At 35.4% G+C, this 16,164-nt stretch overlaps 2 protein-coding genes across 3 annotated transcripts in view; one reads left to right on the forward strand and one right to left on the reverse strand.

Annotated features, from left to right (window-relative positions):
• AMMECR1 (AMMECR nuclear protein 1) overlaps positions 1–16,164 on the forward strand; it is an 81,795-nt gene that overhangs the window by 58,746 nt on the left and 6,885 nt on the right. Inside the window, exons 3-5 of the mRNA XM_040572582.1 lie at positions 5,259–5,373; positions 13,593–13,683; positions 15,350–15,446. Of these exons, the coding sequence (XP_040428516.1) occupies positions 5,259–5,373; positions 13,593–13,683; positions 15,350–15,446 (303 nt within the window). The remainder of the gene's footprint in view (positions 1–5,258; positions 5,374–13,592; positions 13,684–15,349; positions 15,447–16,164) is intronic.
• The window catches only part of TMEM164 (transmembrane protein 164), a 114,434-nt gene that overhangs the window by 40,839 nt on the left and 57,431 nt on the right, over positions 1–16,164 (reverse strand). The gene's annotated exons all lie outside the window — the stretch shown is intronic.

The raw sequence follows: 16,164 nt of genomic DNA on the forward strand, positions 1-16,164 counted from the left end.
GAACATGAACTTACCAAAGAACATATTTCTGGAGAGTTTATGGACAGATGAACTTCATTTGAGCAGGAGCTGGGATTTGTATAGCATAGCTCAGCCCCCCCCCAAAAAAAAAAACAACCTGATTGTTGAGTAATACTTTGTTTTTTCTCAACTGGCAATTACTTGGTCTGTCTTAGTAGGATGCACAAAACTTCATAAATAAAGTATTTTTAACTAGAAATGCGATGCATGTGTGTACATGCATTTTGTGTCTAAAAATAGTTTTCTTTGAATAGGATTCAATTTTGACTTTGCCTGCTTTGCTTTTAACGTGAAGCAGAACCCCATGTGGAAAAATTAATGTCCTTTTATTGGCCAGCTAGAATTCCTCTTGCTTGGCACTGCTTCTTTTCAACTCTTCACTACCAAGTACTTCCATTTAGTCAGAACCAATATATGTAAATTAGCTCTGGGCATTAAGAAATACAGAACAGATGACGTAGAAAATGTTTTTCAAAATAGTATTTTTTTTCTTTAAAGATGTTTTGAACTTTGCTTAATTTTTCCAAATTATTTTACTGGTTATTTCCACCTACTCTTCCTTTATTTTCAGTTTAACAGAAAAAAATGTGGAATTTGTTTTCAAAACCTGTTATCTAATATACCAGTCTTTGCTCCAATACAATCCTTTTGTCTTTCTAACAGAAGAATTAACAGAACACGGCACTGAATAAGATGGTAAAATCATGTTCTAATAGTGCAAAAGTAATGCTTCCATCAAAGAAACACAACAAAGTTTCTTCAGTCGAGAATACCTACATGCAAGTATATCATGGCTTTTCTTTCTGAACAGCTCAGATCAGAAATGAGTTTTTTAAGGAAAGTGAGCATATGTTATCTTGTCTGTGTTTTATGCTTGCTTTAAATTGGTCACCAAGAAGCACGCTAACAATAAAAGTGAGGTAAAAGTCTGAATTTACATATGTACATATTTGTAGAGTTTATGATATGTGCCAAACTGTTGTCTCTAGAAACTGAAATTCTTTCTCCACAGAACAGGAACAGCAAAAGTAAAAGCTCGTGCAAGCTTTCTTGTGCTCGGTAAGTGTTGAGACCTGCTGACGTTTCTGGCCATCTGTTAACCATTGTACAAAAGCTAAGCTCTCAATGTAGACAGCTGCCCATGAGGAAGTCTACTGGACACCCTCCACTTGTTTTGCTGAAATCATCAGAGTAGTCAGTAGATGGTGACTTATTAAATACCCACAGAGATGAAGGTTAGGCTTACTGAATAATTGCAGCCCAGGGATTATGGATGAATTCTGAAGGGATGCATTTCTAATGACATACATGTTTCCTGCTAATCAAGCAATAAAAAAATGCAGAAATGAAGGTGTATCTCTGAATAGATGATAGTAAGCTGGCCAGCTCTTGGGTTTTCAAAAGGTATCTGAAACTTAGAGTTTCAACCAAGGTGGCAATAGAAGGATGAGTGATAGGAAGCCTGATAGTCTGTAACATACAGCACTCAATAGGTAAATGTTTCCTGGTTTTAAAGAAGTATGTGATGCACCTAGATGAAACTCATTAGGACAGGATTGCTGAGTTTTAGGCTAGTTCTCCTAAATTTGACGCCTGAGAGAGTTGCTGGACTGTTCTAGTTTCATACATTTTGCATAAGCATACAGAATCTTTTCTGTGTAGCTAAACAGTACAAATAAGCGCTTTTAGGATATTCTACTGGTTGTTTGTCAACACTAATTTCTTCAGGTAAATTTTTGTTTTGCTAACGTTAACAATGGAGACAAAGCTGTTTAAAAAGATGAAAACAAATTGAAACGTGGGACCTGGAGATGGGGAAAGGAGGAACATAGTATTCAGTATTGACCAGTTACAGTCGCATCAGAGACTTTTATTCAAATCTCTGATCAGTTTGTTCTGCCAGATTGCTCGCTTATCTTCAGCAGCAGCAGTGCTAATACAGGATATGTGCAAAGATGTCTGTAGTGATGGAGGTATGAAGGAACAATTTTTCAGCAAGCTGTACAGATAAAGATAAAAAAAAGCGCCTAGCAGTTCTGAAGAAACAATTTCAGGTGTGGTTGAAATGGCACTATCGTTTGATAAACAGTACTGTAGTTACCGTCAGGTGGTTACATGAAAACAAGTATTTGAGCTAGTTTCATATTACTGAATAAAAGAATTAGCCAGTTAATTTTACTAATTGTGTATGCAATATGCACTGTGTTGCTCTGCTTTCACTAAAATTGAACTACTTTGTTTGCTGTGTATTCCTGAGGCTTTTTTTGCCTTTGTGTGCCTTTCTGTTTCCACTGTGTTCACATGAAGGCTTCATATCTCAGCTTTTTATCAATATTCAAGTTTGTCATGATTCACTCATCTTGTTTTAAAGTATTACCACCGCATTTGAGATGTGGCTTACACGTGTGATGTATGATGTTTGTTTCTGTACAACTTAAAGTATGTTAAATTGAGAATGGTTTCTCATTTGGTAATGCCGGTGCAGGAGATCTTCAATAAGTGGGAATTTGCCTGGACTTCTACTGCTGATGTTACGGGGGGTCAGGCTTACACCCATAGTGGACAACCTTTGCCTCAAAAGTTTAAATTCACAAGTGCATTCTGGTAGCTTTAGGAAGGGGAAGTGAAAGTTAGATAAACTAGTATCAAGCTGTGCCAAAAAAAAAAAAATCTGAAGGTTATAAATACTTACAGTATGGGAAATGTTTTGCATGGTAAGATTGTTACATAAATCTTGAAGACAGTATTAAACAAGTATTGGCAATATCCATGCATACTGTTGTTTTATAATATAACTCAATTTGTAGTTTGTTAATGAAATAATGTTTGTCTTTTCTTGTGCTTTTCAGTAGTTATTCAAACAGACTGGTTATATGATAGAGGTAGAATATACATCAGGGAAATTAGAAATTTGCATGTAAGCAAACTTGCAGTAGCAACAGATTCTTTGGATAGCATATTTCTTAATCAAAATATCAAATTAAAAGAGGATTTGGGTTTCTGAGCATAGTTCTTAGTTTTATTAAAAGGTGTAAAATTTCAAGAGCGTGCTTGCATGCACTTACTAAACAAATCCATGAAGAAGTGCAGATATCCCATCTCTGGCTCAAAATCCCTAAGCTTTAAACAGCTGGATTCCTGGAGAGTCTTCTAGGGAAGTACCACCTGGATATTTATTATGTTCTTGTATTTATTCTTTTGCCATCTGCTGCTGGTTACTACTTAATACAAGGCAAAATGGACTTCTGGTTTGAGCTGACCCAGTGTTCCAGAGTATCCTCCCTTTACTCTTATATATGTTTTGCCTATTTGGAGGGATATGAAGGCTGAATTAGCTGCTAAAATTTTCCTCTCTCTCTCCTGCTGTAGCTACCTAAGTTGATCTGTGATGATGCTCTGAAATACCAGGTAATGGGGAAAGGTAACTGTCTGGTTTCCAGCAGTTACAAACCTGGCTTTGCAAATCCCATCAATATAATCTTGGAGAATATCTTGATACATCTTCGGTAAAAGTAATTACTTAAATATCACAGGCATTATACTTTAAATCTCATTAGTGTTCTCAGTTGTTCACGTCTGTGTAGCTCTGTCCTACATAAATAAGTTTAAAAAATTATCTTGGCTAGTTAATTATTGTCTCAACATCTTTTTTCCTTGTGTATGGCAACTTTGACTTGGGTTGCCTAGAATTACTTCTAAGTACTGGTAGAATAGACTCACCATCTGTTTCCTAATTACATAACAAATTTACCTTCATAATGAAAATCTAAATTTCTTATCTATTTTATAAAATAAAAATACTAAAGCTTGGAGAAGAGCCTCTAGTAATTCCAATACTATGTTCTTTATTTGTAGCATGTCGGAAAAATAGACTGCGTTTTTTTCCCCCCCTGGAAAAGGAAAGGTTCTGTTTTAATTCATCAGTGTATGGGATTAATTTGTGATGGGATTTCTATTTCTGGTTATATATATGATGATTTCTCCTAGGTTAAGTTTACTCTTTTTTTTTTTCTTTGCTTATGCACCATTATTTCATATGCGTTAATAAAGCTATACTATTCCTTATGTGAGATGGTGGTATCTGATGCAGAGACTTCAGCCATATTCTAAATGCCATTGTCATGGCTGTAATGGTATCATCTAATGGCAACTACAGTCTGTATGCCAAGTAAAATAAGTAAGAATGATCTAATTGTTACATGACACAATAAGACATATGAAGAACTTGGTAGTACTTTAACAAGTCTCTTAATGTTAAGCTCTTCTTACTTAGTAAAAAGCTCAGTTAGCAGGTCTGTTTCTGTTGGAGATGATCATGCTTATGTTCATGTATGTCATATTTAAAATTGTAAGAGAAGAAAAAATGATGGGATACCATACGTTAACCTTCCCTTTTCCAATTGAACCGGTTCTTAACCAAACTTATACGAGTAGGTTCGTATAGATGTTCTTACTGGTGGTGCTGCTTTCTGTCTGTTAACTGCTTTGTTTTTCAAGGGGCACTGGAATATACATAGATAGTTCTTCTTGGTATGGAATTCTGTCCGCTAGATGTATGTTCATCTATAGAACCGTGCCTTAGCCTGAGGATTAGCTTAGCTGTTTGCAAGCTTCCATGTTACTAATCATTACCTCTGCTTTGCAGAACACCTTCAAGTTCTGTAGGTTTACAAGTCTGTAGAACTCCTGGATGTTTTTACCTTTTTATAATCAATATTCTTCTTTTCGGAGAATATTCTGCTTGCTTGGATTTCTTTCACTGAATAATTAAATTCTACAGTTTGATTACTGTATTTACTACATTTGATTTTTGCAGGCTATAGAGTTTCCCCCTCTATATTGTATGATTTAATCTTTTTTTGAAAGGGATTTACTAAATTGCAGGTAGAAGAGCTGTTTTTTTTTTTAACTTTTTCCAAAACTTTCTGGTGCTTCATTAGTAAGTCATTGTCACAGAAGCAAAATCAGCTCAGGAAGGTATGACCCTCAGAATACCACCTAACTGACCAGTCAAGAAATCTAAAAGAAATGTCTAAGGAACAAGTTGGGAATGTTGGTCAGTGTGTTACACCGGTAACTGGGTTATCAAACTGGTCATCACTTCATCAGTTGTCTTTTTTTGTTTGTTGGTTTTTTTTTTTTTTTTTGTCCTTTATGCTTTTCAGTTGATTCATTAGATCCTTGATCTTTTTTTTTAAAAAAAAAAAAAGTTTGAAATTCTGTTTTGTCTTCAACAGTGCCCTTAAAGATAGTCGTTTCCCCCCAATGACGAGGGATGAGCTGCCACGGCTTTTCTGCTCAGTGTCTCTACTCACTAACTTTGAAGATGTATGTGACTACATGGACTGGGAGGTAAGGATTTCAGACGTCTTTTAAGAAAATTACTTCGATATTATGAGCATCTATAGCAGAAGTCACGCCATTTAAATTATTTGTATATATTTAATTAGTCACTGTTTAGCACGCTATATGGATTGTTTTCTGTAGATATTTAAGAGACTATTTTGCTAGAACTACCATAACCTTAAAGGTCTGAGCTGTGAAAGTGGAGTAAAGTTGATTTCTTGCCCATTTAAGCACTAAAAATAAGAGTGCCCTGTGCGGTTGTAGTTATGTCTTAAGATTCCATCATGCAAGGTATTGTCTGGAGTGATGGGGTCCTGAGATTTCTTTTGCAGCATAGCTAACTACAGTAATGAAACATGGCAGATTGTTCTATTGATTCTGGAAACAGGATGTTCCAGTATGAAAGTTGATAGTCTGATGTATGCCTCTGGAAATGGACACGGCAAAAATTGCAATCCCAAAACAAGCAGCCTTACTTAGCTTGTAGGAGCAAGCCATTTATCTTTTCCAGAACATTCTTCGCTTTCAGAGCAAGTGGCCTGCACAGAGTCCACAGAGCCCTTAAACAGTGAGGCCAAGTAAATGATTGCTCTTATTTTCCTTTGCTACTTCTGCATGGAGCAGAATCTGTTTTACTTGCTTGATTCTAGGAAACCTGCATGCGTTCTCTTGGAACAGCAGCATAGAAGTCACAGATTAAGAAGCAAATACTGCTTTCAGAGTTATTTCTGGGAAGGTGTACTGGAAGAAGTGTTATTCTGTTACTCTTACGTTCTTTCCCAAATTATTTGGTATTGGATGCATGCGAGAAAGTAAGTTACTCGACTTAAGATGAACTTCTTATCTCGGCGAGGATGACTGTTGCTTTGCATTTCTAGTCTATATTTGAATGGATAGAAAAATTTTTGAAGTTGTCATATATGCTGGTGGACATGTTACAATGCCAGACATACCTCAAGAGTACTTCCCTGTAATAAGGACTTAACCCTACTAAACATTTAGGAATTCTTAATAGAAAAAGAGGTTTTCTATCGCACACACACACAACAAATATATATTGAAGGGAAATTTCATTCGTTGTTAAAATGGTAAGAGGCTCTACTGTATCAGAATGGTGGTCTCTGGCTGTAACCTCAGCAGTATGAATTAATTTTACAGTAGTTAAAAATCTAATAAAAATGCATTATCTGTTCAACTTGTAATGACAAAGGCTTCTTACCTTCTGATACATAATTCTTCATGAAATGAGTGTAAGTCTGCTTTGGTGTTTATCAGCATTTTTCCTATAAGCAGAATTATTAATTTTTTATGTAATGTCAGACAAAAATGTCTTAGCTGAAACTGTGCATTGTAAACAATAAGAGACTTGTTTCAGGGAACTCATTTGTCTTGCTTCTGAGCCCTTTAAGTACCTTTAGTCTTTAAATACTGTTTTCAAGCATTTAAAACTGTAGTGACTTTTAATACTAAATCTTTTCTGCTTTACTAGGTTGACTTCTAGTAGTAACCATAGTGATGTTTTTGATTTTATTTCATTTCTAATAACTTATTAAAAAACAGACTGTGAATATACTCAGAAAATATCTCATTAAAAGTGTGAAGTGCAAGATAGTATTTAGCTATTTCTATGGGGTAGTCTACCATTAATATTAGATGATATTTTATTGCCTCAATAATAATCTCATATGACCAATTTTTTCATTTTTAAAGAGAAACAGAAACCAATGTCTGAGTACAAAAAGTGATTGTTTCATACATAGTTATTGGTGATCCCCAAACTTTCCATGCAAAACGGGTGGGGGTGTAAATATGAGAAAGATAACATTTTTAATTGTTAGTCTTTAAAACAATGATTCATCCCTGTACATGCCCCTGTCAGTGAGATAGCTTATGTCATCTATGTTTCTTTTAAGGGAGCTGCAGTTATGCAATGTTAAATAGTAAAAAGATATTTCAGGATGTCTAAAATATGACCTATAGAGGGCTTCTGCATCTTCTGTTTAGTATAATGCTAAGTTCCAGATCATCCTAAGAATCAACCTGGTTAGAAGATCTTAAATCTGTAGGTGTGCTACCGATTGATGATCTTGCGGGAGCTAATTCAGCAATTTGCTGATGGAGGTCACAATATTTCAAAATTGCAGATTCAGACAACTCACTGGTTTGGCAGCTTAGAGACAGGATCGTTTGACCCAGGAGTGTCTCCTGTATCCTGAAGCAGAGTGATAGATCTTTTCTCCGATCAATGAATTATATTCCCAAACTGAACAAATGAGTATTACAGTTGTAAGAAGCAACGAGAGATCCTTTTGCAGCAGAAACTTCAGCCAAATAAACAGGAGATGTAAGTTGACTGCTATTAGCTCCATATGACTTTTCAAATTGCTGCCATTTTCACCTTTTATAAAGGTTTGTACCTTCTCCTAGTTATTTTTAAAGGACCACTTCAATGCAGTGGTTCATGAAGACGCTTCCTAAAATATAATTCAGGATTCTTACTTGCATGTGACTGTATATGAACTGCACTGTGCATTAGCAGTTGAACAGATGTGGGGCTTTGAAATGAATGCTGGGAGTGGATGAACTGTTTCCTTATTTCTGCTGGACAGAACTCATGAAATATTGCTGCGGTCCAGTAGCTGCTGGGGTGGAGTTTCACAGCCTTTCTCAGCCCTACTTGAGGGCATGGCTAGAAGATAAATTGCAATATTATTATATATATTGTATATATTCTATGCATGCTTGTTTTATAGAAATATAGAAAAGCACAGTGCCTCTATTCATCTTCTCTCTTTCATCTTATAGCAAGTGAACACTTCCTAAGAATATTTTGTGTTCATTTCATTAAGAATCTGTGGGGTTTTCTTGCTACAAGGTAAACTCTGTCTTGCTAATTCAGACCCTCCTCCAGTTTTCCTACTAAAATGTCATAAAACATTAAGACGTATGTCATTACAATAAGAATCTTTTTGGAAAATGTTATTTTAATTCCAGCAGGGTAATAAATAACCAGAATTTATCAGCTGCTGTTCCTTAAAATACCTTGAAAGAGATCTTTGTCCTGAAGTTGCTGTTCTTCAGTAAAGTAAAGTAAAATCTACAGAATTGTGTGTGCTTGCTGTGTTGATACAAAAGGCCTTTAGTCTGTATATGATGGTTTAAATATTAGTTTAAATAGTTTTAGGTGGCTTTTCATTGTTGACAAAGTTAGTGTATTTAAGAGTTGTGGGACTTCTTCCTGTTAGTGCTTCCTCTTCCTTGAAGTGCAGCAGCACCAGCAACTTTTGGAGCTTATATTTATTAGAACAGAGAAGAAAGAGTCTTGATCTCAATGTTTTATTTTCTTTGGACAATATTCAGTGATTCCATGTATGTAAAAAAAAGAATACATGTCATGAATTGGAGAGCATTTCTCTTTAGTAGCCTTTTGCCTCCATTATTAAATCAGAATGTAATATTTAAGCCCTAATAAAGATGATCAGAAATAAACCAGCACATTTGGTACAGATAGAAGGCTAAAAAGCTGAAGAATTCCACTAATAAAAAGTAGGGTCAACTTCTAGTAAGTAGAAATAGTCTCTTAATCTGAAATGTTCTGTTTCCAGACACATTCATTTAGAGCAAGTTCCAGTAAGTAAATGGGAAAGATATTACATTATATGGTATCGTAAGGAATACTCTGTAAGCTATAGGCTAATTTATTTGTCTGAAAATGTTTCTAGCTTGCCACTGTTCAAGGATTGAGCTGATAAACCGCAAGTCAGTAAAAAGCCGCACACCAAAACAGCCTGGTTTGATTCATCGGTTACATGAATGCTCGTACTGGTAGAACCGAGAGGCAAGGCAGGCAGAGTTTGTTGCACGTTACCTGGCATTCAGGCAGAAAGGACTGCACATCAAGCCACGTTTCTAGTCTCAAGTGAAGACCAGCAAATATTGAGTGAACTTAAGAAACAGAAAGACACTTGCTTCCACCACCAAGGGTGTATTGCACTACTTCAGCTGGGGTATTCAATGTGGATACTTCATAATAGATTCTTTGTTACCTGCTTTTAATGTATTTCTGAAAAAATGTTTACAACTCATCTTAAACTAACTGGTGTTAATGTATGCAAATCTGTAGATTTCAGTGCAGTAGATAAAACTGAACAGAGCAATAATTTGATAATTTACTTCACAGTGGACTAGACAGTTAAATTTCAGCAAGGCTTGGTGTTTTAGATGCTTATCCCAGTTCCTCACTGGCAGTCTTAACAAGAATAACGTTATTTCTTCCTCTCAGTATGGAATCAGAACGAGAGGAGCGGGTTTGTAAACTGTATTTGGAACTCAGTCAGAACCAGGCAGTTGAACAGAAGAGTTGCCTGAACATCGGTTTTGGGGTAGATTCTGGAACAATTTTTTTGTTAACCCAACTGAAATAGATATGGATAGGTATACAGATATGGATATAGATAGATATTATGGGCAATAATCTAGCAAGTGACAGAAGCCTTCAGCAAAACAATAAATATTGTGTGCATCTCTTTTGCCCCATCCTGAGATGGGTAAATGAATATGAATATGTATAAAATACAAAACTAAGTCTGAAGTTCTGTTGCGGTCACTTCTAATTTCATATAATCCTTAGATTTAGGGAAAGGTCTGTGTTCTTGAATTGATGTAGTCTCTGGACTTAGTGTTAAGTAGTCTCTGTCTACTTGTACACGAGGCCAAAAAGCTTATATCCAAAAGTATTGGATACATATTGTACAGCATTTCATGCTATAAAAAACCCTATAGAAATATTTCTGTTGGAGGAGACTGGTTGCTGCATTTTTAAGTCTATCCTCGTCTGACTTTGGTTTCCCAATAGCAAAGTAGTCTAAATAGATTCCTATTCATTTTTCACTGAAAATGTATATTCTTTTACAATTGATGGTCTTTTTGCAGCTCAGAAGGATACCTGTATGTAGTCATACATAGAGATATAACTTAAGATAGAACTTAAACTCCATCTGCTGAAGAAGATTGTTTGACTTGTTTTTCTGGATGGCACAGATGTTATTTCAGGAAAATTTGCCTGTAGTAAATCAGAAATCTTAGTTTGCGAAGAAAGCCACAGGCTTTGTTTAAGTTCTGTGCTGAGCCTGGTAGGCAAATTACAGTCCAGATAATGTCTTCCAAACGTGTAACTACCACTTACCTCCCATCTTAGGAGGGAATATTTGGGGAAATTTCACAGAAGTTTTCATCAGTGCTGGTCTCTTGAGGAAGTCAAAACAAATTGCTGTAGTTGAGCCCATGCCTATCTTAGTGTGGATCATTCTTAGTATGCTCGTGTGTGGTTTCCGTTTTTTTAACTTAGGCCTGTTTTTGTTTAACTGGAGCTAAACAATGGAAAGCCATTTATACTGGACTAAAAGTACTGCTTAATTAGCTGTGCAATTGGAATTCATGCTTCACAGAACGCTGTGAAATTTTCCCAGCCAGAGAAATTGTGGGCACAGTTGTGTTGCCTTATTCATTTTGCTTTTTTCCTCCATGGATATGGGCCTAAAAATCTATTAAATTGGTTAATGGGAAACATCTAGTATAATGCAATTACCTACTGCTTGAATGTAGCATCATACTTAATACATCATTAGTGATTCTGGTTAATATCTCATGAATACTACAGGATCACTGTTATGCAAAAAATGTATAGAATTTGGAATCTAATACTATGCAGGGTTTGAAGGCGTGCAAAAACAAGCCATTTGGGTTTAGGGCTTACGCAATTGAATGTATACAATTATGAAATCAGCCAAATGCATAGGTAGTTAATGTGATGTTGCTGTTATAAGACTAGCATTCATTTTTCCAAGTAAATCCAATTTTCCACCAGTTACTTATAGTAGTAGTTGTTTCACTGCCACATAATCGACTTCATCAACAAAGTTTATGCAGAAAACTTGGTGATTTGTGCTTCAATTGATAGTTCCCATTTAAGAACAATCAGATCCTCCTTTTTCCCCATGTATAGTAATAAAAGCAGTTAGTTTGTGTTGATGGAAGGGGTTCTGAGCCACCACCACGAGCCACCACCAATTTGATAGCCTTACTGATGAATCTTTCTTACACATCTTCTTTTACTCAGGGGAGGGAGTAAAATCGCTAATGTATTGTTCTGATAGTTCACAAATCAAAATGTCAGCATTCTCCTAGGATGTTGCCTTAAAAAAGACTGAGTGACATTTCTAAGAAATGCCTAGTAGAAGCAGATCGGAAATTTGTATAAGCTTAATAGCCTGAAAATGATCCCATGTAAAGGCCACATGAAATAACTTCTAGAAGTTGTAAGTAGACACTGTTCTTGTGTTTTGGTTTTGTTTTTTGTTTGGGGGGTGGGGAGGGAGTACTTTTGTTTAAGGTTTAAAAGTAAGTAAGCATATATTAGCTAACCTTTTTAACTACATGTCATACCTTTGTAACTGCTGTTGGATCCTTCCCATCTGCTGCTTATTGCCTGCTTTTGAAAGTTAGCTACACCAATCCACACAGTAACAACCTTACACAATAGAACAACCCAATCTTTATCTAATCACACTTTGTAGTTTACAGACAGAGATGAAATTTCAGAAGATCTTGAACTTTAGAGGACTGACCTGATACTTTCCAGGAAGCTGGAGGCAAGCTATGTTTTAGGGCAATCTCAAATAATGTTCCTTTAATTTCATACCTACTTTTTTCTGTTCTAATAAAAAGCCTTTTAAAATTGATATGAGCAAACGTACAAAGGAATATTGTTAGAATGAGATATTTAGGTCTTAATTTCTGATCTTAATTTGGAGCGTTCTTAGAGCTGCAAAAACTTACTCTGTTCTTATCCTAGGGATAAACTAGGTAGATTTCAGCTTTAACACTGATGCTTTTTACTTTCAGATTCTTTGGGTTTATAATCACATCATCTGACCATATAGAGTATATATCTTTCTAGTGGTTATATATGCACGTTATGAATGTTAGGTAATGAAATATGTTGAAATTTGCAGTGAATTAAATATGTTAGTTTCTAATTAATTTTTCCTACTTGAGGAATACTGGGTTCACACAGAAAACTTACTGAGGCCTGGCCAGGAGAGAGACTTTTCCCATCACTGTCCCATGTTTATACAATATATAAAGATTACAAAGTTTAAAAAATTAAGTCTCAATAAAAGCAAATATGTTAATTAAACAAGTGGTTATTAAGAGCTTTGGAAATATTCCTTAGTTGTTTTTTTTCATTGTCATGCATTTACAGTAAAGTAGGTTGTCACTGGAAAAACTATTACAGCATTTTTTACTAATTTTGTGTTGAAAAACAAGCACCATGCCAAATAACACGTGATACTCTTTTAAACATAAACTCTCCATTTCCTCATGCAAAGTTGGGAACTTTGGATTTAATTAGAAATAACATTTAGTTATGTGGGCATGAAAATTAAAATACCAGTTTACTAGTGTTTTGAGTTTACATGCAGAACTCCAAAGCAACTTATTTGTTATTGTACCTTGAAAACTGGGGTTCTTAATGCACTGGAAAAAGTACCTAGCCTTTTTTTTTTTTTTGACAGCTTGTATATAAAATACTTCTAACACCTTGAGATTAGGTATTTTGGTTCGTACACTGGCATTTTGTCATATTAGAGTACTTAGTAGCATGGAAATGGGAGTTTGAAGCTGAATGCTCTGGAATACCTCCTTTTCCTCTCCAAAGTTAAGCAGAAACTTTGAGAGCTTCAGGTTCAAGTTGGTAGTGACAAATATTTCACTGTTCAGTTGTTACTTCAAACAAAATGAAGGCTCTTAATTGAAGCACCGCTAGACTTGCCAGCTGTCTGATTGCCTGCAGATTATATCTTGCGGTCTCAAGTGTCTCGAGCCAGGTGTTTTTATAAGCGACAACATTGCCAACAGTGTCAGAGGGAGACAGTAAACCCAGTTACAGAACTGCCTTACTTAGCATCTCAGCTGGCTTACCTTCAGACCAGAAATGAAGCTCCATGGTGGAGCTGAGGAGCGTATTTGTGCTGCTACTGACTTACAAGGCTGTCAGGTGAACACACCTTTCAGAGAGATCAGATTTTGCTTCAGTACCACCTTTTGAAATTCTCTGCAAAATGCTATTAACCATTGAAAGGTTCACATTTTGGCCTTTATCGTGTTAGAAATCTCTTGTATTTTTTTTTTAATGTACTAATAAAACTGCCAATTTCTTGCAGGTGGGTGTACATGGCATTAGAATAGAATTCATCAATGAAAAAGGATCAAAACGCACCGCCACCTACTTACCGGAGGTTGCAAAGGAGCAAGGTCATTGTTGCACTTTATTTCATATGATCTGGTGAAGAATTTAAACATACATATAAATCTAAAATGCAATATTTGACCTTGCACTGATGTCAGATGATGGAGCAATATTTAATTGTAAGAAAAGACTCTTATATAAAATGCCAATTACATGTCTGTATCAATCCCCTTATAGGGATTCAGTAAACTGTAGCTGTTTTTTAAGCAAGCCATAACCACTGTGAAGCTATAGGAAAACAAAATATGGAGAGGAACCACAGTGCTGTCAACGAACTTTACAGTTGTCAAAAGTTACAAATTTTCATATAATTGTTATGCTGCAATATTAGACATGCACAAACTCTGTTAAGTTACAGGATGTCTGGTCAATGATCTTAACAGCTGATTTATTCCCAGAGGTGAAGTTTTTTTCAGTTAGGTACTTTCTTGTAGTATTTAATTAGTTTTATAAACAGCAACTTCTGGTATTTTGGATGGATGGATGGAAGGGAATTACTTTCATACTGAAAGTCCAGAATAATGTGTCCCTTTTAATAGAGGGATAGACTAAAGTTTGTGAATTAATATATATGTATATATACTGTAGATTTTGTTGAATAGCAGTCTGTTGGTCTAAGCAACTAACTCTGACTACCACTAACATTATTCTCTTTCAGGCTTGACAGTGTGTCTCAGTGTTTAAATTCTGCATTGCCACTTTTTTGTTTTTCCTTTTTATATTTGATTTGATGAGCGAAGGAATAGGATGAATTCTTAATTAACAATCATCGTTAATAGATAATTCTGTTTCCAAATGGTCACTTAAAAGTTCAGATGCTTTCCAAGGCAATTCTTTTCCTTTTGTAATCTAAGATTGGCCAGTTCAAGAAGTGTTTTGTGTTTTTTTAAGACCTTTGGTGATCACCTACACAAGTTTGTTTTATTTTAAATTCAGGAATTAGGAGGGGGTGTTTACATTTCTAAATACTTACAGTAGACCATGAACTTCCCTTTTTTGTTGTTGTTTTAAATATTCAGTGTGACTAATCTTTTGGAAATAACACGTCTTAACAGCTATCTTGGAAATATTAAGCTTTTAAAAATCGATTTATAGGAGTTTTGAATAATATGAAGGCTTTTTGAGAACAATAATGAATCTGGATTTTTATTCCATCATTGTTTTTTAATTAACCAGCCACCTATATAGTAGTTCTGAAATTACAAATATCACTAAGCTTTACAGTGACATTTGTGGAGAAGAATAATGTCTTTCCACTTGTTCAGCTAATAAATCTTTTGAATTTTATAGAAATTTAGTTTTTCCATACCATCGTAGCCATCTATGATGTATAAACTGATTGTGATTAATGATCATGCCTGAATGTTTCAGAAAAGTATAATTTTGTCTGTTAACCCAAGTCTAGGACACAGTGGGTCTGCTTTTAAAATATTTCAACGATGAGATAAAAACGCGTTGTTTGTAAAGCAAGCCTTATGCCTAAAGAAATCCTATGCAGTATATTTCCTTCAACTGTTTTCTTAGGCAGGGAAGAATTTTCTATGTTTTGTACACAACTTCAGAAGAGCGCTTGTATTATCAATAACACTACATACTGTACTGTATTTTTTGCATCATCTATTTCTTACTGCTGTAATTCTTACTAATTTTTACTGCTGTAAAATTCAACAGGATGGGACCACATTCAAACGATAGATTCCTTATTGAGGAAAGGAGGCTACAAAGCTCCAATTACTAACGAATTCAGGAAAACCATAAAGCTAACCAGGTATGCATCATGGAATACGACAGATAAGTCCTGTTTTGGTATTGCTGTGATGTGTTCATTCCTGATATGTGGTCGTTTCAGATGTTAATAGTAAGCTTTCCCTTATTTATTAACAATTTCTTTTCACAATAGCAGCACGGAATCTAGAGATATTTGTGCCTTGCATTAAATATAACAGGGATTACTGGCATTAAGCAAGAAAGAAAAGACAGTTGTTAAATAGTATGTTACGTATTTATCAGGGCATCTGCGTATTTTGATTCATAACTCTGAAAAATCTTTGCAGTGTATTAGCTCTATGTTTTTACAGTTTGTTCGTTAGCTGTAATGGATCTCAAGGGGATTTTATTAACGAGGATTACTTGCCATTGTCAATTTGTATTGGAGCTCTTGGAACACTGAGTCTGTTGCTGTGAAGGTGTGGAGGCCCTGTTCAATTCTTAAAGCAAGCACTGGCTCCTGTGGAGTATAGGCTTCTTCCTTATCTCAACAGGCTAGGTGCCAAGCTAGCTAGCTGATAATGGCGGTCAGTGTACTAGTTTGACTGCGTCAGGGTATCGTCAGGAGTAAAGCTATGAATCTAACACTTTATTTCATACTCTGTCACTCCTAAACATTAGTGTACTTGTTGTAATGCTCATTTAATAAAATGTGTTCAGAAGGGCTTGGTAGCATGTCCAAACCAAAATACTTTAGAATTAGTAGTAGATATTCTGCC

This window comes from Cygnus olor, chromosome 13, assembly GCF_009769625.2.
Source record: "Cygnus olor isolate bCygOlo1 chromosome 13, bCygOlo1.pri.v2, whole genome shotgun sequence".
Lineage (NCBI taxonomy): Eukaryota > Metazoa > Chordata > Aves > Anseriformes > Anatidae > Cygnus > Cygnus olor.